At 46.2% G+C, this 23,761-nt stretch overlaps 2 protein-coding genes across 2 annotated transcripts in view; one reads left to right on the top strand and one right to left on the bottom strand.

The window, feature by feature from the left end:
• The first annotated feature begins 4,578 nt into the window (after positions 1–4,578).
• On the top strand, positions 4,579–15,845 carry PSMC1 (proteasome 26S subunit, ATPase 1). The gene is made up of 11 exons (XM_019744885.2): positions 4,579–4,666; positions 7,720–7,773; positions 8,326–8,422; positions 10,143–10,267; positions 10,463–10,648; positions 10,797–10,925; positions 11,794–11,890; positions 12,909–13,098; positions 13,569–13,720; positions 14,376–14,530; positions 15,532–15,845. The coding sequence occupies exons 1-11, from the start codon at positions 4,664–4,666 to the stop codon at positions 15,664–15,666; spliced, it is 1,323 nt and encodes a 440-aa protein (XP_019600444.1). The 5' UTR covers positions 4,579–4,663; the 3' UTR covers positions 15,667–15,845.
• A 1,271-nt stretch (positions 15,846–17,116) lies between these two features.
• The window catches only part of NRDE2 (NRDE-2, necessary for RNA interference, domain containing), a 36,285-nt gene continuing 29,640 nt past the window's right edge, over positions 17,117–23,761 (bottom strand). The window contains exons 10-14 of the mRNA XM_019744867.2: positions 22,584–22,970; positions 20,901–21,811; positions 20,105–20,243; positions 17,955–18,026; positions 17,117–17,473 (exon numbers count right to left, since the gene is read on the bottom strand). Coding sequence (XP_019600426.2) covers positions 17,348–17,473; positions 17,955–18,026; positions 20,105–20,243; positions 20,901–21,811; positions 22,584–22,970 — 1,635 coding nt within the window. The 3' untranslated portion in view covers positions 17,117–17,347. The remainder of the gene's footprint in view (positions 17,474–17,954; positions 18,027–20,104; positions 20,244–20,900; positions 21,812–22,583; positions 22,971–23,761) is intronic.

Below are 23,761 nucleotides of genomic sequence, written 5' to 3'. Positions count from 1 at the left end.
GACAAGGAAGCCAAGTTTTCAGCGTTAAAGAAGAACCGTCAATGATGTTAGAGATCAAACTATCATGATAGATTCTGCTGGGTAGACAGTGAAATGTCAACCTTTCAATTTACTGACAATTGGATCGTTTGCAGCTATTTAAACTGGTGAAATTTTGATGCCAACTTAAATACATGTCACGGAATACATGGTTTTGCAAAATATGTTTGAGCACACATGAGGGAAACATTTTCGAAGATTCCTGTACCAATAGATTATATATTTTGTGAGGGATATTTGACCGTCTGATAATTGCACAGAATGAAGGAGCCAGGAGCAATTTGTGTATTAAAAATAATACTACTAGTAATTATAGCTCATGCTTAGGGTAATTATTCTATGCCAGACACTGTTTTAGGCACTGTCATCCTTAAACAAGAATGCTGTGAGGGAGAACTATTAAGGCCCCTATTTCACAGATGATAAAACTGAGGCACCACCAAGGGGCTAGCTGGCTTACTGAGACCACACAGTTTTTTACTGCAAGGCCAAAAAGGAGACTTGGGGGAGAGGGGCACGCTCTGACTGCTGTGTTGACTGCCTATTTAATTGCTTTTTTTTTTTTTTTAAATAAAAACTTAGCATCCTGTGAAGAGACATTCTGATGGTTTCTTCTGACAGGCTGATGGACCCTCGGGCCGCTGGGGTGTGCACATCCTGCTTTGCAGACCACTGCCCTGAACCAGCCCTGTCTGAGTCACCTGGGGTGTTGGTTTAAAATGCAGGTGTCTGGGCCTTGCCTGAAGCCTACAGAACCATGGTCTCTGGGAGCCGTCCTAGAATCTGCCTTTCAGCTGGGGGCCTGGCTGGTTCTGATGCACCCTGAGGTTTGAGAGGGGCTGCTGAGCAGGAAGAACACAGCCTCTGCTAGGGAACCTCTAGCCACATACCTCAGCCTTCATTCCGCCTACTTGTGGCAAAAAAACATTGAGAATTTGAAAATAGCATATCGTCCTCCTCTCTTGATGTCTTTGACTTGCGAGGTGGGTATTATTCCATTTATACAGATGAGAAAACTGAGGCTGAGAAGGTCTTCAGGACCTTCCCAAGGTCACACAGCTGAGACTTGGTGTGAGGCTCAGGACCTGCCCTCCCACACTCGGCCTGGCTCAGAGACATTCCTTCACAGATGGACTGTGGCTTTTTAACCCCAAGTAGTACCCCTCCCCAAACTAGGTCCTTTGTTGTTGTACTAGGCTTGGCTTAGAACAATTTTGGCCACCAAATCAATTCAATAAATACTTCAGGAGCTCCGAACGTATGCCCAGCAGGACACCTCTGAAGTAGCTCCCTGCCTGGAGGGCTGTGCTCCTGGGATTGGAGTCCTGCCTCCCCAGGAAGCTGTATCCGCCACCGTCCAGCCAGGACATCAGAAGTCACTCTGAGCATTTGCACCAGACTTATTGCAGGTGATGAGAAGCCAATACAGAGCAGGAGGCAGCCTGGAGATTAGCAACAGCAAGAAGTCACTGTCACCATTGGGGGGGAGGACAATGGCGGTGTGGAGCCCTGGGGCCTGGCACTCTGTGGAAGCTGGATCCACACTAGTCCTGACTGGTGAGCTCGGGAGCCACAGTGGGCATGCAGCTGCTGCCGCAGGCACCAGAGGCCAAGAGGGAGGCTGTTTCCATTTCCTGCCCTCCATTCTCTCACCAGAGCTGATAGTTGACCTAACCAGCTGCCATGGTGGCCTGAAGAGGACAAGGAATGAATCTGAGGTATTATTATTATTCTCTTGAACATATGAGGAAACTGAGGCACAGACAGGGAGGTGACACGCCTGCGTTTGAACAGCTAGTGTGGTAGGTGGAATAATGACCCCCACTGAGTCGTCCATGTCCTAATGTTTAGAACCTGTGAATATGTTAGGTTACAGGGTAACGGGGACCTAAGGTGGCAGATGGAATTGTGGATGCTAATCAATTGTCCTTAAAATAGGGAGATTATCCTGGATTGTTTGGGTGGGCCTAATGTAATTGCCAAGATCTTTAAACGTGGAAGAGGGAGTCAAAGGGGGATCAGAGAAAAAGATGTGATATTGGAAGGAGAGTCAAGGAGATGCAATGTTGCTGGCTTTGACGATGGAAGAAGGGGGCTAGAAGGGATACAGGTGGCCTCTAGAAGCTAGAAAAGGCAAGGAAATGGATCCTCCAGAAAGGAATACACTTCATTCATGGTAATTTCTTACAGCACCCATGGGAACCCAATACAGTTAGGAAGTAATGATGTCCACATTCAGATCCAGGTGTTCTGATGCCAAAATCTGCTACTCTCTTCATTGCGGGGTAATATTGCTTCTACTCTAACCCCTGAGCATCCATTGGGAATTGCGTATCTTTTGACTTCCTCACCACATGGGGTGTTTCTAGTCTCCATCCACTACAGCTCCCACCTCAGGGCCTTTGCACTGGTTGTTCCCTCTGCCTGGAAAGCTCTCTTCCAGCCTTCCACTCCTAGATAGCTGAATAGCTTTCTCATTCCTTCAGGTTTTTGCTCACATATCATTCTATGTAAAGTCAAAACCAACTCCCACCACCACCACTGCATGACCCCTGTCCTTCTTCTCTGTTTAATTTTCCCCACAGCATTTATCATCGTGTGGCAGTCTATGCATTTTACTTGTTTATTGTAACATCGATTAGGGATAGGATTTTTGTCTGCTTGTTTACTGCAGTATCCTCAGACCCTGGAGGAGAGCCTGGCACATGGTAAGTGCTCAGGAATTATTTAATGAATGAATTGTGAGATGGGATAATGGGCTCTGAACTAGGCTGCGATGAAAAAGAGGTGAGATGTTGAAACATGGTGGAGTTAAAGCAATGAGCTTTGACCACTGAGCTGGCTGTGGATGAGAGAGAGAGATGGGAGGCTTCTGGACGACATCTCTGCTTGGTGTCATTAGACAGAATAAAATACAGGTGAGGGAGAACAGGTCCCAAGGGAAGATGCTAAGTTCAGTTTAGATACTTGTAGAATGTGTGTAGATATACAGACATATAGAGAGACATAGATACATACATACACAGAGATAGAGAGAATACACACACATACTCAACCACAAACATATGTACAACTTGTACATTTATAAATATATATAATTGGGAAATTTGATATTGTTTAAATTCCTAGATAGTCTAAACAAAGCTAAGCAAATTACACACACAAAAAAATTACTTCCACACATGTAACCAAGACAAAAGTAATTAATGTGACTCTTCATAACCTCCCTTCCTCTTCTCAGCTCCATCCCTTCTTTCTAAGACAAAAGGATATTCCATGACTGGCTCAGAGCCTAAGCCCCTTTTGTCAGGGAAATCCGAGATTGATAAAATGTAGCTAAAACTAAGGAGAGCAGGGAGGTTAAGTCTACATGATAATTTGCTGAGATAAAGCAAGGAGGGGGTTAGAAAGACTATTTGGAGGCACTTAGGGAGATTGCAAGTAGCAAGGGAGAGAGTTGCAGAGATGCTGTAGGCTGGGTGGAGAATATTAAGAAAGTCAGCCAGAGGGAGAAAAGAGAGGGACATGTTTGCTGTGCATTAAGAAGCCACCTCTTAATGACTGTCGTCCAGAATTTAAATCTTCTTAAGTTTTGATAATTAGCCTATGTTTCTTAATCTCAGGAACCCTCCACTTCTTCAGGTTTCACACAGGTTGCCTAGACGTTCCACACAAATCTGGCATTGCTTTCAGCATTCATGGAGAGTTGTCTTGCCCCTAACCCATCATATCATCTCATCTATCACGGAGATGCCAGATTTGTTAGTGGAGATTGAGTGTCAAGACTTTATTTTTATTTTTTTAAACGACTTTCCATTATAGTATTTTATGGATAATGAAAAGGAAGAAGTAATTTCCTGTATTTTGCACCTATTGTGTGTTAATTAGTGAAGTATTTTTAGTGTTTCATAACTAAGATGCAGAAATTAATTGGAGCAGCAAAAAATAAGATCAAACATATCTATCTCTCCAGTTCAGCAAGTTGCAGCATTTTGAGCACCTATTACGGAAGTTTCCAAAGGCCAAAGGGATGCTTGCCGGTTTTCCAGTGTCCTGATGGATGTAATAAATGACAAACTTTACCAATTAGATGCAAGATGAGGATTTTAAGACATTTGGCATCATCACAAGTCATCAGAAAAAAAACAAAACTTAGGTAACTCATCAGACAAAGATAGTCTCAGATAAGCTGATTAATTCGAGGCCAAATAATAACTTAAATGTTGGTGCAAAAGTATATGTCAACTTCGCAGTTCCAAATGCCCCTCCAGTTCTTGGAGCAATAAGTAAATTCTTCCCAGTTGTGATTGTTGCATGTTTCAAATGTTTTATATTTTCACAATTGTGCTAGTACTTTGACAGTCGAGGTCATTGTCTTAAGTTGTTTATAGTAGTCTAATGACAGCGATTTAAATTTTTTAAAAGTTAAGTATTTAGAGGGTTCACATCTTACAAGATAACGTTTCCCCAACCCGCCTGCACGAACCCTTGGAGCGCGACTTCGTCCGTGCGGGATTTGGTTCCTATCGGCCCCCGTAGCGTCCGTCAGCAGCAACTTCCGCTTCTGACGGCCCGCGGTGGCGAATGCACTTCCGGCAGCGGCTGCTCAAGTAGCAGAATCAAGATGGTGAGTGACTAAGGGGTTTCGGGTGGTGGTCGCGGCGCGACGGAGTCGGTGCGGCCCGAGACAAGGGAACGAGGAGGCGGCCCCGAGGCACTCGGCCCGCCCGCTCCCCCGCGCGGTCTCCCTGGGGTACGGAGGCTCCCAGAGACGGTGTTCAGGTCCCCCGCGGGCCGGGTCGGACCTGCGGGCCTTGCTCGGGGGACCTGGGGTTGGGGTTGGGCGCGAAGGGTCCCCCAGGCGGGTCACTGGGGCTGCAGAGCGGGCCAGGTTGCCCGGTTTTGCTCTTCTGCTGGTCGGCGCGGGGAGTTGGGACGGGAGCCTCCTCACGTAACCGGGACGAGTGGTTTCTGAGGCGCCCAGGTGGAGGGGTGTGTGACCAGAGGGAGGCAGGGAAGGCTTCGTTCCCGCTGAGGAGGGGACAGCCCAGTGAGTCCTGGGAGGCCGCTCCACGCGGGGCATGTGAAGGAGGCCGTAACGACTGACGCTGTTATAACAACTCGGAGGGAAAGGTCCCGTGGTGCGTTAGTAATAAAAACAGCCGGCATTTGTTCGTTAGTTCATTAAGCAAATACTTATTGAACACCTGCACTTGTAAGAAAAAAAAATTTATTGGGGAACTGTATTTTTCGAGGACCCATCAGCTCCATGTCAAGTCGTTGTTTTTCAGTCTAGTTTTGGGGGAGGCAGCTCAGCGCCGGGTCAAGTCGTTGTCTTCAATCTAGTTGTGGAGCGTGCAGCTCGCTGACCCATGTGGGGATCGAAAGGGCGACCGTGGTGGTGTGAGCGCCGCGCTCTAACCGTGGAGCAAACTGGCCGCCCCCTTTTGAGGGTCAGGCATGCTAGGCTGAAGGGATGGGCTGTTACACTGCAAATGCTACGGGCAGAGGATATGGAGACTGAGCTTGAGGGGCGGTCTCTGCCTTCATGGAGCTTGCATTCTAGATAAGGCAGACAAGAAAATAAGAACTAGGTAATGCGTCAGGGAGTGGGGTGGAAGTGGATGGGTGGCCGTTGTTATGTGGCAGTTTTATAGAAAAGCATAGAATGGGGCAGGGTGGCTGTTTTACATGGGTAGCGTATCAGCAAAGATCCCTCTGAGAAGGTGAGATGTGAGCATAGAGCTAAATAAAGGGAGACAGTAGCCTCTGCAAATACCTGAGGGAAACACGGCCCAGAGAGAAGGAACCGCAAGTGCAAAGGGCCGGAGATGGGGCTGTGTTGAGCCTGTGCAGTGAACACCGAGGTCAGACCACATAGTCTCCTGAGGACTTTGGGATAATATGCTAAGCATGTGCCAGGCACTTCACAGCATTTTCTCATTATTCCTCACAACAGTCCCTTGAGGTTATTCTCCTCCTCACTTTACCAAGGAAGAAAGCAAGACACAGTAAGTGGCTGTGCTAGAACACAAACCCTGTCTGTCTTTCCTAGAGCCGTTGCTGTGGTGTACCAGGTACCCATGCAGTAGGGAAACACACAGATATTGGTGTCCAGTAGACTTGAGTGATTTCTGGGTGCAGCTCTAACAAGCTTTTTGACAGTAGACGTTACTTCTCTGGGCCTTGGTTTTTTATGTGAATTAGAGGTGATGGCAGTGCCAACCTCAGAGTCTGTAAGAATTAGATGATAACCCTGAGAATGTTTAGTGCATGCGTGGTATACAGTAAGGCTCAGTGATGAACATACGTGTTAGTGGAGACTGAGAAACATGTAAAATGCCCCAGACATCAAAACGTTTGGGGCCCGTTCAGAACAACGTCCTCCGGTGGGGCAAGACTTGCCGGATCATGAGAAAGGTAGATGAACCTGGGAAGTTCACCTGGAAAGGAGATGAACCTGCAGCCGGTTTGGCAAGGGTCAGGCATGCTCAGCTAAAGAGGTGGCATATTACACTGTAAATGCTACAGGAGGGAGTAGTTGGAGGTTTTTAAGGAGAGAGAGCACACGCATGTTCCTCATCTAGCAAGTAGGAATAATGAACGCTACCGTGAAGGATTATGTGGAATTAATGAGACAGTAAAGGAAAATGTCTAGTGCAGACTTGGGCACATAGTAAGTACCGCACAAACATTAGCTGCCCCAGTCAACAGCTTATTTCCCTAAGAGGTATAAGTAATTGTTAAAGGCCTGTAATTTGGACAGCCTATTGCAGTATAACTTTCCCAACATTTCTGAGCCCTTAATTACCTTCTTCAGAATAAACCGCAAAGTTTTAATCTTGCACATGGGGAAATATATTTGACCTTAACTATTTTAGGTAACCATGATAAGGTGGTTTTGTCTTGATAGGGAAGCTGGCAATGTATTAATTTAGAGGTGCCTACATAGAAGTGATTTGAGGGTACTGAGAGAGCCCCCCAAATCGAGTAAGTTCACTGTTACTCATTTAGAATGCCATCATTTCTGAGACATTGCGTTAAGTAGTGTTCTGTACTGAAGGGTATTCTAAAACCAGAAATCCCACTGTTATTAATACACTTAAGTTTTTGATACCTTAAGTTGATTCAGTTTTTCAAATTGGGGAAAAAACACCCGCCTGAGAGCCGAGCCCCTGGCTTTAGGGATGGGAGGGGGTGGTTTATAAGTTGCTATTAAAATGAAAGTCTCCTGTATCTTGGTGTGATCTTAGTAAGGAGTAAATGAATGATAAATACTTGTTGAATCGGTAAAATGATTTAGTTTTGATGGCCTGATTCCACATAATAAACTCTTGGTGGTCATCAGGTAGTTTATATTAAAGAAGGCCACGCTCTATACCTCGCCCTCAAGGAGGGGGGTGGGTCTCAGACTCTTAGCCTTATTATGATACACTAGTTACATCAATTTCTTAATAGAGTTGTCCTTGATTTAAAATGCAATCAATTACAAGGCACACCATTACTCTACTAACAGCTTTTCAGGAAAAAAGAAATTCTACCATGCTAAACGTGCACAAGTACACCTTGAGTTCAGAAATGTTGAAATGAGGGGGAAATATCCTAGAATCACAGGAAAGTCAAAGGGATGTTCCTTTGAAGGGATCATGTTCTGAATTTGTACCTCTGACTTTTTCACAGGGTCAAAGTCAGAGTGGTGGTCATGGCCCTGGAGGTGGCAAGAAGGATGACAAGGTACGGAAGGCAGCTGTGGCTGTGATGTGAGCAAACTGGGGAATGTCATAGATCTCAGCTGGGGGGATTCATGAATCTTAAAATGCAAAATAGATGATCCTGTAGTTACTTAACCAGCCTGGCCTACAGACAGATTCAGAAAAATTATTCACCTGTCAAAAAGGAATTTATGAACTAATGACTTATAAATGTGTAAAATAACATTACAGAAGTGTGAAAAGAACTTGCTTGTAATTTTAGTGTTTAATATCCTGAAATGTGAAGAATTGTCTCAAATTATATCAACTCAAAGTTTTGGCATGTAACTGAATTATGACCTCTCTATTCCTTCCTGAATAATCTGTCATTGTGTATAATAAAAAGATCAATCACATTCACATATTAGAATTGTAGGAATGTAAAAGCTAGGTTTTATTTTTTTAAAGAACAGTTTTTCATAGCATCCTAAAAGGAAAATCCTACCATCTGGTAATGGTCCTAAGGAATACATTTGTTTTAATATGACTTCTGAGTGATTCCCCCCCCCACACCCCTGCTGTTGTGATAACTCAGGACAAGAAAAAGAAATATGAACCTCCCGTACCAACCAGAGTGGGGAAAAAGAAGAAGAAAACAAAGGGGCCAGATGCCGCCAGCAAACTGCCACTGGGTAAGGACATGGTTCTTCCTTGCTGTCTTTCCGATTATTGACTCTGTGTATGTAGCTTAGAGGTGGGAATGTGGAGACCAGAAATGGGGGTGGGGTGGGGGGGTGGCTGAAACTCTAGTTCTGTGATTTTTTTTTTTTTTTTTAAGTTTACTGGGTTGACAACTGTTAGTAGTTACATAGATTTCAAGTGTACAATTCTGTAATACATCACCTATATATCACATTGTATGTTCACCACCCAGAGTCAGTTCTCCTTCCATCACCATATATTTGATGTGTGATTATTCTAACTCTTGTGTGCGGCATTCCGCTAGGTTAGAACAAAGGTTATATTTTGGTTTTAACAGTATATGACTGTCTCACTTTAAGAAACTCCATGAGTTTCCTTTAACCAGCTCCTCTAGTGTGTTAAAAGTACAGTTTGAGATTAGAAAATTCAGGCTGAGCTGGAGTAACTTAGAAACACACTTATTTCATGAAGAAATGGAATGCCATTGTGTTGGAAGTCACATCATGGGGTGTCTGAACATAAAATTTGTCAATGGCTTCCTACTGAACACAGACTAAAACTCAGACGAGGTGACGCGACCCAGCCCGTGCCCGTCCTTAGCCCCACCACTGCCCTTGCTGGACTGTCACACTGCCCTGCCTTGTGCACTTTGACCCATCTGCATGTCAGGGCCGTGCCCACTGCTTCCAGATGTTCTTCCCCAGTCCTTCCCATGGCTGCTTGCTGCTCATCCCCTCAGGGTGCAGCTCAAATACCTCCCCACCCCTATCTAAACAAGTCCCTTCCTGCTTAAATGAAATAATTTAAAAAATACTGCTAGGTTAAGAATGGAGTCAGCAAAACAACATGGCCATTAATCTACTGTAATGAAGCAATATGGTATTGATAAAGAATAGATCGATCAGGTCCCAGAAGAGCATGGAAAGTCTAAAAACAGTCAAGTTAGAGGGTTAATTACTATACGGTAAAGGTGACATTTTAGAGGGAAGAGGATGGGTTATTTAACATAAATGGCTGGCATCTTTTATTAATGTTTGCTATTGAAAGAAAATGAAATTGGACCCCTTGCTTTTTGCCAGACAGATTATAGATACATGTAAAAATAAGTAAATAAATGAAAATGTAGAAATAAATTTATTAACGTTGGGGAAGGAGAGATCTTTTGAAGAAATCAAGAAACCCAGAAACCTCAAAAGAAAAGATTGACAGGTTTATCTATATAAATGTTAAAATTCCTGTGTGGCATGAGAAGTCAAGCCAAAAGAAACACAGGAGTATGAAAAAAATGTTTGCCACATACGTTAATATCCTCCTACAAGTGGAGGGTGTGTTACAGCTAGTGTGCAACAAGGTAACAGTACGTCTACCTGTTTTATTATCTCCTATGGGGAGCAATAAGCCAAAGCAAACTATCTTTTGGATCTATGACTTTTTTATTTTTATATATATATATATATAGGCAATTCAGTTAGCATATTTCATATATATTAGCTGTTTGGTCACAGACCTCATTCCCATTTTTACATTCTTGCTTGTAACTGCCCAACTCTCCTTCCCTTTGGCATTTAGGCACCTGCTTAAATAGAGTCACCAAACTTTTAATTTTTCAGAGTCTGTCCAACTAAGTCTTAACTTTTTTCCCCTTAAGAATAAATTGCATTAATTGCTAACTTCAAGATTCAAGTATAATAAAACTTATTTTAATTGCAGTGACACCTCACACTCAGTGCCGGTTAAAATTATTGAAGTTAGAGAGAATTAAAGACTTTCTTCTCATGGAGGAAGAATTCATTAGAAATCAGGAACAAATGAAGCCTTTAGAAGAAAAGCAAGAGGTAAATTGAAAAATTACTGTTTTATTTTTACAAATTGAATTCTACTTAAACCCGAAATTCAAGCAGTTGAAACTTTCGGGCTTTTATGCATTACTAGCTGTCTCTTAAAAGCATTGCTTTGTAAACCTAGTGAACTATCAGCATTGTCCGCTTTATAGGTCTAACCTGCTTTTCCTTTTCCGCATCCTTCCACAGGAGGAAAGATCAAAGGTGGATGATCTTAGGGGGACCCCAATGTCAGTAGGAACCTTGGAAGAGATCATTGATGACAATCACGCCATTGTGTCTACATCTGTGGGTTCAGAACACTACGTCAGCATCCTTTCATTTGTAGACAAAGATCTGCTGGAGCCGGGCTGCTCGGTCCTGCTCAACCACAAGGTGAGTCGTGTCTCCAAAGCTTTTTCCTCCTCTTGTGTCTGCCCACCGTCCTGTGAAGTGGATCTTCCACAGGCGATCGGTACTGCTTTACTGTGAACCAATTGTGTGATGCCCTTTTCCCGTGTTAACGCTTAACGTTCCGTGTTAGGTACATGCCGTGATAGGAGTGCTGATGGATGACACGGACCCCTTGGTCACAGTGATGAAGGTGGAAAAGGCCCCACAGGAGACCTATGCTGACATTGGAGGGTTGGACAACCAAATCCAGGAAATTAAGGTACATCTAGGAGCCAGTGCTGGGGGTTTGAACTTTTGGTTTCTTACTGCTGTCTCATTTATGGTATCGGACTTGCTTTGCATGTTTTGTTTTTTCATTTTTGATCAGATCAGTAATTTACTCAGAGCTTGCCAGCTGTGTTTTGTATTTGTTGATATTCAGTTAGGTAATAGAAATAATAAATTGTATGGTCTTGCAGCAGCTGCAACTTAATACTTTTTACATGTTTAATAATTTCCTGTGTGAATATATAATGTTTCCAATTGTGTTGACTTCCACTGTGGCTGTCTGGAAAGTGCCCATGGTGTATGGGGTAGGCTGAGTGGCACTTACACAGTGGTGGGGTCTAGAACATAATCCCAGCCCTTGCCCTGATCCTCAGGTTGGGGGAAGTGGGCGTTCAGGATGGCTGTGGGTTTCTCATCTGTAGGGGAGGCATTCTGCTATCACAGATCTCCACTGTGACCGACGTCTCAGACAGCTGGGAAATGGCCTAGGTGGTAACAGCAGGCAGAAAAGTCTTGCCAGCTTGTCTATAGTTTAAATTTGCAAAGGGTGAATTTTAGCTTTTTAAAGTTCTGTTTGTGAGAAAGGGCTTAACTGTTGCTCAAGATTGACTTTGCTGGAAAGTCAAAGGAAATTGGGTGCTGTTAGGAAAGGGGATGGGTGCTGGGAGCGCTAGTAGGGACAGGTGTCTCTTCAGTGCGTCCTTGCTGCTGGTGGAAGTCAAGCACGTTGTCTGTAATGAGAGTAACTGACATGTTAGCTTGTTTTTATTGAAAATGAGATACATTTATGATGCCAATTCATGAATCTGATGATGGCTTCGGTAAGAAAGGCTTTCATTTTCACTGAGTGTTTTCTGTAGGAATCTGTGGAGCTTCCTCTCACTCATCCTGAATACTATGAAGAGATGGGTATAAAGCCCCCTAAGGGGGTCATTCTCTATGGCCCACCTGGCACAGGTATGTATGCTGTGTGGTTGACACTTGGCAGGCACTTGGCTCATCTCAGAGCAACAGCGTTAGCTAGTTAGTTACTTAACTGTTGAGGAGGATCCCTAGTTTAAAACAGGTGATCTAAGCAACATTTTGGGATTTTTGAATAAGCTACTCCTCTGGGAATATTCCTATTACGTAAAAGTAGATTTATCTGTATAATTGATGCACTAAGAAACTGAACTTAGACTTGAAATCGTAGACTGCACAGAGTTAATGTGTCAAAAACAAGAGTAAGGATTACAACAAAACACAACAGTGGGCACTCCCCCTCCAAAATGCCTGCTTAGTGTGAATGCATTTATAACTCCCGAGATCTCTTCTGTACGTGAACATACTAGATGTATATGCTGTGGAACATAAGACTGTCAGGTGTTTATAACAGTAATGTGAGTCTATTAAAAATAGTATATAGGAATAAATAACACCGGGTGCTCTAGCTTGGCTGTCCCTTGGAATCACGGCTTTAACAGTACTGATGCCTGGTCCCTGCCCTGAAGATTCTCATAGATTCATCTGGAATGTGGTCAAGCACCAGAGCCATCGCGGATAGCCACTGACTTAAAAAAGAGCTATCCTGTGTTCAGATTAGGTTCATTCTCCTGGCCCATTGGTACTGAGTGTAATATCGGATGAGTAAATGGCATGAAGATAAAAATACACAGACGTATTTGGCTCACTATGCACTTAACGGAGCAGAGGAAGTTGTGCAGCCCAGGACCTGGCAGTTCACTGCTGTGTAAATTACAAAGGAAGAGCGGTCATTTGACGAATGACTTGAAACCCTGTTCACAAGAGGGTCTGTGCTGGGTCGGCCCACGTGGAGGGCCTGGGAGAACAGAACTGCAGACATCTGAGTGGTGGCGTGCCTTTCACCACAGGAATCGCCCGTTGTTTATGTCCATTTAAGGTGGTAGTGAGAAGAGTTTTTAAGTTAAAACAGCACTTGAGACATTTTCCCTTTGTCTTTTTCAATCTAAAATAGGTAAAACCTTATTAGCCAAAGCAGTAGCAAACCAAACCTCAGCCACTTTCTTGAGAGTGGTTGGCTCTGAACTTATTCAGAAGTATCTGGGCGACGGGCCGAAACTCGTTCGGGAATTGTTTCGAGTTGCTGAAGAACACGCACCATCCATCGTGTTTATTGATGAGATTGATGCCATTGGGACAAAAAGGTAGACTTTCTTTCACCTGTTTTGCATCCTTTAGAGGTAAAAACCACGTAGCTCTTCTGAGCAAGCGCTCATTGGACACTCCCTGTGTGGCCTGCACATGGGTTTGCCACAGTTCCTACTATATATAGCTCTTCCAAGTACTGGGTAACAAGTACCCAGGAGTGGTGAATGTTGGAGCTTGGTCAGTCAGTAACCGTGCCTTGAGCACCCGCTCTGCCCTCAAGGAGCTCATGGTCAAGTTGGGGGACACCAATGTGGAGACAGAATAGATGATATAACTTCAGGCATGAAAACTGCTACAAAGAAAATAGTGTGATGTGTAACCTGGCCATTGGGAGTGTATGCTGATGGCTTTGCTAGAATAACTGAGGGTGTGACGTGCGTTGAGACGAGAATGTTGAGGTGTTTTATTATAATTCTCCTTTACCAGGAGATCACTTGGGTCTTCCTTCCTTCTTTCTTTTCCAAAGATATGACTCAAATTCTGGTGGTGAGAGAGAAATTCAGCGAACAATGTTGGAACTGTTGAACCAGTTGGATGGATTTGATTCAAGGGGAGATGTAAAAGTTATCATGGCTACAAACCGAATAGAAACTCTGGACCCAGCACTTATCAGACCAGGTCAAATTTGCTTTTGTTTCATCATGGAGAATCACTGTGTTTATGCCCATTTGTGTATGAATTAAGTGTTCTTTGGGAGGGGTTATAAAATCACACATATAAAAGCAAGTAGTGCACTCAAACTTAGAATAACTTACCAAATTACGTCCCCTTCAGTTATAATTAAGAGCGGGATGTAGTGTATGCAGCTTGGCTCTTTCAATTCCAGTCTTATGTTGGGATTTTTTCTTTCCCCAAAACTCCCTTTTAAGCCTCAAGAACTTGTTTCGGAAGAATTCATCTGATAGTTCAGGGTCATTTTCCACATTCATGTAACACCAAAAGCAGCAGCAGCTAATTTGTTTACGCTTTTTCATAATATTTTGGAAAATAGGATTGATCTGTTCTTTTGCACTAACGGTGCCATTCAGGAACTGTTCCTTTCATTTCTTTCTGAAGGTAGCAGAGAGGATTTCTTTTAAATGGGATGAATTCAAATGTAAAAATTTACAAACTACCAAGACGAATGTTCACTTTTTAAGATTTGGACCTGCTTCCCAAAGCACTGACTGCAAGTGCACGTGAGGAGACGGGCTGAGGCCTCTGCCTGGGTCAGAGCCTGGGGCAGCGCCTGGGGCAGCACAGGGCTGGGGCTGAGAGAACCTTTAACCTGCAGGCCGCATCGACAGGAAGATCGAGTTCCCGCTGCCCGATGAAAAGACCAAGAAGCGCATCTTTCAGATCCACACAAGCAGAATGACGCTGGCTGATGACGTCACCCTGGATGACCTGATCATGGCTAAAGATGACCTCTCTGGTGCTGACATCAAGGTGAGCACCCGGATTGGACTGTACCTCTTGGTTTTATCACATGTGTACAGAAGTGAGGATGTGTCCTGACCAGCGTTCAGAGCAAAGCCTGGCCGCCTTGCATGTGGGTACATCCTGCTCTTTACAGGAAGACCTGGGTTTCCATTGGGCATAAATACCACGGTGAGGTAGGGATGGGATGGCGCCGCACTGCATGTTGTTGGCATCTATAGAACTAGATTAGTGTCTTAGTTCGGAAGGAAAAGCTCTCTTCTTTTTAAAATTTAAATTATTTAGTTTTATACCAACTTTTTTTACTTTGAAAAATTTCAAGCCTTCAGAAAAGTTGCGACATAGTGAACACCCGTGGACCCACCACCTTCCTTTACCAAGTATTTACCCTTTTGCCCGTTTATCTTCCTGTGCACTTCGTTTTCTGCCAAACCATTTGGAATAAATGTCCTGATGGCCATAACCAAGGAGAAACTTCAGTACCAGCATTTTGTTTTTATCTCATGTGCATGGGTTCTTGCTTCGTTTTACTTTTGGCAAGTAATTGAGAAAATAAATATATCAGAATGAATACTATACTGAAATTTAAATATATAACCATAATACGTGTTTTTTTAATGACTGTCAGCAAATGAAATGGACGTACACTCCATGTTGCCTCTAAATTTGAGTATAATTTCATCTATTTCCCAGAAGTATTGCTTCCTTTAACGAAAGTGGAGCTGTGAGAACATACTGACCTGCCTGGCCACACAGCTGGTTCACACCTGAGCCAGTACTAGAACCCAGGGCCTCAATTCCTGGCCAGTTCGCTTCCTTAATTACTCCAGTCGAAGCTACCTCAGATCCTTTGAGAAAATAATTAGAATGCTTAAAATGTTTTCAAAAATCTAACCTTTTCACCAAGTTGATTTGAGCAGTTTGTGTTTAATCTGAGAGTCTTACAGTAGCTCTCTGAATTATTAGAATAAAAGTATTTCACTCTCTGAATATCCTGCTCTTTCTTACAGGCAATCTGTACAGAAGCTGGTCTGATGGCCTTGAGAGAACGTAGAATGAAAGTAACAAATGAAGACTTCAAAAAATCTAAAGAAAATGTTCTTTATAAAAAACAGGAAGGCACCCCTGAGGGGCTCTATCTCTAGCAAACCACAGTTGCCTTCCAGGAAATGGTTGGGGTGCCCTATCCCTTAGAGGGATGAAGTTGGGGAAGATGCCCAGAGGAATCCACGTCCCAGTTGCTCTTCATTAGCAAAACCTCCTGTGTACCTTTCTGAACATGATGTGCAGTTATCCCTGTCCAATAAAGCATGCTCTTTCTCAAGCAGTTCATCCTGGTTCTGGAGCCGCCACACCTGCCACTCACCCCCAATTAAGTGGGTGATCGGGAGTCAGGGAAGCTTCTAGGTGATAACAGCGTGCAGACTTCAGTGCCTTGCCCCAGAGCTGGCGGTAGAGTCGTGCAACAGCAGCTAATGGGAAAGAAATGACCATAACCGCAGAACCAGCTATCTTGGTTCTTTAGCAGTAAACGCTGAGTTCATGTGGCTGTGGCTTCAGAAGGAAACAGCTTTCCCTTCTGGAAGGTCTGTGGAGCTGTGCGTTCTCAGCACTCTGGGGGCAGGAAAGAATATCGGTGCTAAGAGACTGAGGTTTCCCAAAAATCTCAACAGATCAGGGATGGAGAATGTCATACCAGCCCTGCCTGTCCTTGTTCTTGGATTCAGAAACTTCATTTTGCTCGAGAGCACCCACAAATGTGTCAGGGCCTCTCCCCTTTGCTCCATCTGTTTCCTGCACTTTCCTTTCTGAACACTTCAGTCTTAACGCCAGTGAGTGGGCAGCAAGCGTCCACTTGGCTGGCCCACTTCCTTGGATGCTCCGAGACACCGCCCTACCAAGTGCTGCAGCTGTGTCGCCTTCCCTCCTTTCCCCCAGTGTCCATCAGTTTCCAGCCAAAATCCTACTCCACAACACTAGCTTCTCTGGATGAGGTGCCGAAGGAATTTTTCTTCAGCAACTCTATAGAGCATGATTTTAAAAAGCCCAAGTGAAGCCGGATACCCTTACAAATCAAAACAAGGTGGCGGCCAGGCGGGGCCGTCCCACCTGAATACTGAGGCACACCACGGGAACGCGTACCTTCAGCACAGCTCAGGCAGGGCTGGCTGTGGTGGGTGGTTGCTGGCAGGCTCCCCTGTGGCAGGAAACTGTTTCTTCAGGTCATGCTCCCCACCCTAATGTGCACACAAGTCCCCAAGGGTCCTATTTGAGTGCAGATTTTGATTCTGCAGGGTGGGACCTGAGTGAATTTCTGACAAGCTCCCATGTGATGCTGCGGGGCCACAGGCATCACTGAGTAAGGCTCAGGGAATAACAGGAAACTACACTCGATACAGTACAGAACACCAAGTTTTAAATGACTCCCCACTGTTCTGGTTGGAAGGGCAAAATCTCCTACTCACCAGACCTTATCTGCAAAACCCAAAGGACTTGGCAGGACCACCAAGGATGCCAGCAGGGCAGGTCCATTCACCACGGTGGGGCTGGCACTAGCTGGGCAGAGGGAGAGCAGGACACAGCAACCACAACAGGTTATCACTTGGCCCAATTCTTGTTTATGTACATATATACACAGTCACATATATAATATGTAAAATGATAGCTTTTGTGTCACATCCAAAAAATGCAAGAGGTGAGAGACTGCTAACCCAGACACAAATAATCTAGAAAAACTTAAAAAGCACGGGTCTGCTAACACGCTCACACGTGTGTGTCACCCGTCTTGCTCATCCTGGCTCCCACGGCAGGCGACCGCCTTGGTCCCTAGTCCTCAAGCAGAAGCTCCAGCTCCTCCAGGGGCAGGCGCACTCGGAGTTCCTTCTCGGTCATCAGGTCCAGCACCACCTGCATCTCATCGGGGAAGTAGTCCACAGCGTCCATGTACAACACCTAGGGCAGGGAGGGCCACCGCCCGTCAGCCAGCCACTTCCGGTCCCCAGCGCGCCCACCCTCCTGCTGCCCCCTCCACAGCCCGCAATGCCCTCCGCTGTCCGAACGGCACACTGCAGGAAGGACTGAACCCCAAGGCAGAGTGGAAGGGAGTGGCCACGTGCGGCCACCTCTTCCCAACGTGGGACCAGAAGCTGCTGGCAGACATTGCAATCGCCATTGGTTTGATTTCTGAACGTCTCCTGACGTGCACTCTGCATGGCAGACTTGGGACACTCAGCACCCAGGCTGAACTCTGGGCAAATGCTGGGAATCGGCTGCTCCAGTGCAGGGAGAGGAAACATGCCCAGAGGTCAGGCTCCACGGGACAGCTTCACTAAAAAGGCCTGGGATGTGCCCTGTCCCCGATGACACTGGCTAGACTGACACTTGGCAGGAAGGTCCTGGGAAATCTGAAGGTACTATGACCTTTAGAACTTACCTTTGCCCAAGGACAATTCTGCAGCGCTTTGTAGAACACACCTTTACTTCTTTCTTTATTCCCTAAGGAAACCTGAGGTAAGGGGAAAAAAACCAGAAGTCATTAATTGAAATGGGGAGGCTAAGGCTATAGAAACCACCCCTGTACTGACCCACACAGTGGCTCCTCAGCGGCAGTCAGCCAGCCTGTGGGGACAGCCTGGCACCGTGACAGTGGCTACTGGGTGTCTATGGCCCACGGGACACTGTCGGGGCCACTGCTGTGTAGGGTGGTTTCCCTCCACCAGTGGGCCCAGCGTGGGGACTCGTCTCTATGTCCTTTCCTGTGGATCCTCACGCCTTTCACTAGTAACAGTGCCTGGACCGAGGCCATGTGTGCGATAAGGCTGATGACTTCACAGAAAGAGAAAATATTTCATACTTGCCATTTTCTGAAAACTGTCTTAGAGAAATGAGAACCAGGACTCCAGAATCTGCCACACTGAAAGTACACTTTCAGTCAGGAATTAGTCTGAGTGTGGGCAGATACTCGGCAGGTTTTCTCTCTACCCTAAGTATAAAATCCTTGGTCTCGACTCACAGACATGTGTTCTTTCCACGCCTGCTGTGGAAGCCGGTGCCCACTGGGGCCTCTCCCAAGTCCCAGGAAGGGACCGGTCGCTTGGTGGCCCCTCCAGGCACTCACAGCCCATGCGGGCAGCTCCCCAGGTGGCCAGTATCCACAGCTGTTAGCACAAGCCAAGCTCACGGAGCTGAAGTGTTTCTGGGCTTTCCACCGACACACCCTAGACTTCCCGTTCACACAGGAGAACCTTCTAGTGGTTTCCAGGTCTCTGTCAGGTGGCTGATGCTCAGCATCTAGCATGGGGCCTGTCAGGGCTGTTGGCCAACTTCCCAGAAACCCTGGCAATGGTGTCCAGAGACGCCAACCTATGTCTCCGGAGCTCTATCTACTTCCTTTTCCCTTTTTTCCGGTTATCTCCCACAGTCACCAAGACCATCTTTGGGCTGTAACCAGCATGTGTGATGATAACCTTGCTTCAGGCAAAGTTCAGGCCTTCGCCACCTCCCCCGAGTGCCTGCCACACACAGCCAGTGTCATGGCGGGGCACTCGTCTCCCCCACTGGCATGAGTCTCGGCCGCTCTGAGACTAGACCTCTGGATTGACAGGCCAGGAGCCAGTGTGAGCTGTCCTTCCTGCGCACATCAAAATATTAATACTCCGAAAATATGGACTAAACGTAGGACTTGACCCCGCTTTTGAAAGAAGAAAAGAGGATTGTATCACGATACTTTCTCAACCACTGTGTTTGTGAGAGATGATCCCAGAACCCAGCAAATCCAGGTTCCTGTGAATTGGCCCGCCTCAAATGAGAACTGCTCTGAGGTCTCAACTGGCTACCAGAAGACACCTTTGCTGCATCAGGTATAGCAGGGCTCAATGGCAGGTGCAAGATTGGTGGCGACCGTTGTTTATTTCCGTTCAGGATTTCACATTCTAAGACGTGGCCCTGTAGATACTTTTTCCCTCTCACTAGAGCAGAGCCTTAAATGGGAAGAAACGTTCACGAGCCACTACCTGCTCTCTACATCCTCCTTCCTCACCTTCCTAAATGTCCTCATCTGAACAAACCACGACTCCCTGTAAAATCCCCAAGTCAGGGCTGAAATCTAACCAATGGGCGACTCCCACGGCACCCCGTTAAGCCCCGTTTTGGTGACTGGGTGAAAGCATGTCTCCTCAGGCAGACCGGGAGCATCTTGGCGCACCAACCGGGACCACGCACAGACCTGAAGACACAGCTAACGAAGGAGCAAAATGGCTGGTAGCGGTCACCAAGTTGGCCTCCGATCCCGCCAACAAGTCTCCAGAACTAACCTGGGAACGAAGCCTCACACACACGAAAGACTGAGCACAGACCCTCGTGCACACATGACATGAGGACGGAAAGCCCTCGTGCTGTGGGTCAGCTGCCCAGACCGGAGTGAGGTTGACAATTCTCTCCCCAACGGGAGGGCATGGGCCCCGCAGCCTGCACCTTCACGGTGGCCAGCTCTCCCACGCAGTGGCTCCTGGACGCCTGCACTTCCTCATTCACAAAGGAAGAAACAGTGCTGCATACAAACAGAAACACTAAGTATCTTCTTACCAAAAAATTCAAATACATCCTCCATAGTAAGGGGCACTGGCTGCCGTTGTCACTCCGTATCGCATTTTCAAACAGGGCTTTGATCCGATGTGTCAAGCCAGTCTCAGGAATTGTGGTGTGGACCTCTCTGCCATCTACCCTGCAAGACACAGGCCCATGTAACTCTGAGACAAGTCCTCGCCCCCGACATCGCGGGAGGAAGGGATACGTTCATGATAACGGGTGTCAGAGTGCGTCCGAGGCAGCGCTGGCCCTCGGGTCTCTGGGCACTGCGGGTGCAGAGTGCAGATGTGATGTGGCTCCTCCAAGGCCCAGGGAAGGCAGTGCCCAGGACTCTGTGGCTTCTACAGCACACTGAGTCTGCCTACAAGTCACACACCAACTCCTTGCTTCTCGGGAACCTACAGAGAGGTAAAGTGACCTGTCCAAGGTCACACGGCTGCTAAGTGAAGGGCTGGGATTTGAGTCTGGAACCCTGCTCCAGAGCATGACGCTTTTGCTGCACAGCCTCGCAGACAGCCGAAGGCCTGCCAGCCACCACCATGCACCATGCAAGACCCAAGATCCCAAAAGGCATGGCCTACGAAGAGCCACAGAAGCCTCTCTGCAACATGGTGCTCCCTGCAAGTGTCCTATTCCTCTTTTGATACATTATTCTATAAAACCCCAAATGCCCACAGTAGGTGTGCCAGGCACCAGCCCACACTCATGTCTGATTCCTGAGGCCTAGCAGGACGGGGCACATGGCAAGCGCTCTGTCAGCACCGGACACGTGAACAAGATGGTCTGTAATTACCTCTGAACCGTTTCCACCAGTCTTTTCCTCATTTTCTCAGCTTCAATTGCAAACAGCCAAGGCTCCAAGGATTTCGTAGACCTGGTGATGGCATCGAAGAATCTCCTGGTCTTACTGGCATCGTGGGACTTACTCTGAACCTGCACATAGGACTTCCAAAGAGCCTGGTTGTCCGGGTACAACTTTAAAGCCTGGGAGAGCGCCTCTCGCAGAGGAGCCAGAGGGTAGACACTGACTCTGGAGTGGAATCTGAGCAGGCTCGTGTGCATCAGTGTGACGGCCTCGAGGACACAGCCCACACTCGGGGGGCTGCCGCTGTCCTCCAGGCCGCGGCCTTCAGGGGCATCACGGCCCTTCAGTTTTGCAAATACCTGCTCGTACACACGCGCAGCAGCCTCGATGCCTACAGTCAGATACTGGAAGAGCATAAAGCATTTGGCCAAGCTGGTCAGGCGGCTACGGGCAGCTGGATCGGAGACGCGGCTCTCACCCCAACAGTCCTGCAGTGCGTGCTCATAAGCCTTCCGAGCTTTCAGAATGTGAACGGCCAACACTGGCCCGGTAAAGGGCCCATAGGAGCCGTTCTCAGTCAGTCTGGTCAAAATGTGAACAGCTCGGGCTGGGGGGGCGCCCCTGAGGTCTGACCATAGCTCCACCTCCAGTTCCGCGTAAAGCAGACTGAGTTCACAGAGTTCGTGATCCTTGCTCCCTGCCATGCTGAGTGCTGTATCGAACACTTTCCGGGCGTCCTCTGTGTTGCCAAGCAACCACTCCAGATGTGCATACTGTTTCCAGAGGCAAAAATTATTACGGTTTTCTGGCTCCTTAAGGAGATTCTTGGCTAGTTTTTTGCAATTCTTTCCTTGTGACTTTAATCTCTTCTTGTTTTTAGTGTGTAGACACCAAATGACCTAGAGGTTAAAGAGAAAAGAATGACTCCAAGAGCTGTGATTTTAAAGCAATCCCTTTCTACTGCCAACTTGAGAAAGCCACACTGGGGTGTCTGCATTTCCTTCCTTCATCGCGTGTCTGGAAAGCACTTAGGCTCCATGAGCCAGGAAACCAATCAGCATTTTACCAAGGCCACAGGTACCCCACAATAAGCACATCCAGGTTTCCATCTGAAACTTCTATAAACAAGGCTTATATACTCCAAATGTTCTTCTCCAAAGAGAGGTGGTCCCCAAATTGTATCAGACATTATTTTAACACTACAACCTGGTGTATGCAACAGCGCTTAAAGCATCAGCGCTTGGAGTGTTGGAGCCAATACTATCTGGTGGCCGGTAGAAGGCAGGAGAGGCAAGCCTACATAAATTTCCAGCAGACAGCTATAAAGAGCAGGGTAAGCAGTTTATTTTATCTAATATTTTAATAAGCCCCTAAGTCCTCTAACCCTGCGTAAGCTCGGTTCTTAACACTAACTGTTCATATAATCACAGACATCTGGTAATACAAAAATCAACACAATAAACACTCTAATCGCTAAAAAACTGGATTCATTCCTAATGTTCTCTTCTTCACTGAGGCCCCTCAGACCAGGCAGCCACACCCGGTGCCTTTAGGGTCCCCAAAGAAGGAGGTCCTGGGGCCCAGTACCCTGAAGACCAAGAGCCTGTGGTTCCATTTATAAACACGGACGCAAACAGGTCCCCACACAGGGAAGAGGCAGTTGGGGGTTACCTTTGCCATCTCGTACTGGAACCAGGAGAAGTAGAGCTGAGATTTCTCCTTGCCTGAAAACAAAGGCATCACAAGGTGGAAAATGTTACGGATGAATTCCTCGCCCTCTCGGTTGTGACCCCTGGTCCAGCGCCGGCAGCCCAACTGGTCCGTGCGGCCAACACAGCTGACTCCAGAATATGACAGGTTGAGAGAAGTCAATGGCTTTTCATCACAAAGTCCATTATCGAAGATGCTGTTCTCATCCATGGCCAGATAGAGGCAGGAGGCTGGAGGGCCGAACCCAGAAGGCACACCCAAGAACTGCAGAAAGGCTGCAATCAGCTGAAACTGAAGCTCTTGGCTGGAAAGTCGGATTAGGGATTGGCCAATATCATCAAACAACACCTGCAATAAAGACCAAATAAAGGGACCTATTCAGGAGGTTTATTAATTTACTCCAACAAACAAACAAAAAAGCCTTCGCAATTTGTCCCACAATTCTTTTCAAAGGAGTATAGAATGCTTCACCATTATTCAAATTAAATTTTAAACAGATACGAGGGAGCTAGGGTTTCTGCAAGATGCAAAAAAGCTAGAGGCCTCCCGAGAGAGCCCTGTAATGCTATTGGCCTTCTCACCGTCCTGGGAATTCGCAGGAGGAGGGAGGCCTGGGACACTGGGAGGAGGCTCCAGCCAACAACTTTCAAAGCCTCTTAATGGAGTCGTAGGCTGTCTAGACTCATATTCACTTTGGAAGCATATACCATCGCTTTTGTAGTTATTTTGATAAGTTACAATTGTGAAATTACTTTCTTTCAAGATAGAAGAAAAGAACTTTATTAGTTTGTGGTTTCTTTGTCCAAAATTGCTTCAGGCAATGAAAATCTGCTCAAAAATAAACAGCTGCGAGGTAAGAAGGATCCTCCAGGAGCAAAGGACCATGTTAAGAGCAATTATAAGAGCCTAACGGTAACTGCAAATGTTCGTAGCTGAGTGCATGTAATAACTTTAAAATGTAACGCACGGAAACTACCCTTTTTCTCAAGGTCCTGCTCATCTGATTGGTCTTCGTGGCTCTAATCAGAGGGATGACCTGGGGTTCAACTAATCAAAACCATCCATTAATCAGAAATCTTTTCTCCTCTAAGCTTTGAGTAGAGAAAAAGCTAAGTGACAAGAAACTACTCACAGCAGTA

Source organism: Rhinolophus sinicus, linkage group LG03, assembly GCF_036562045.2.
Source record: "Rhinolophus sinicus isolate RSC01 linkage group LG03, ASM3656204v1, whole genome shotgun sequence".
In the NCBI taxonomy this organism is placed as follows: domain Eukaryota; kingdom Metazoa; phylum Chordata; class Mammalia; order Chiroptera; family Rhinolophidae; genus Rhinolophus; species Rhinolophus sinicus.
Note: the sequence above shows the minus strand (reverse complement) of the source record. Positions and strands in the feature narration are given on the sequence as shown.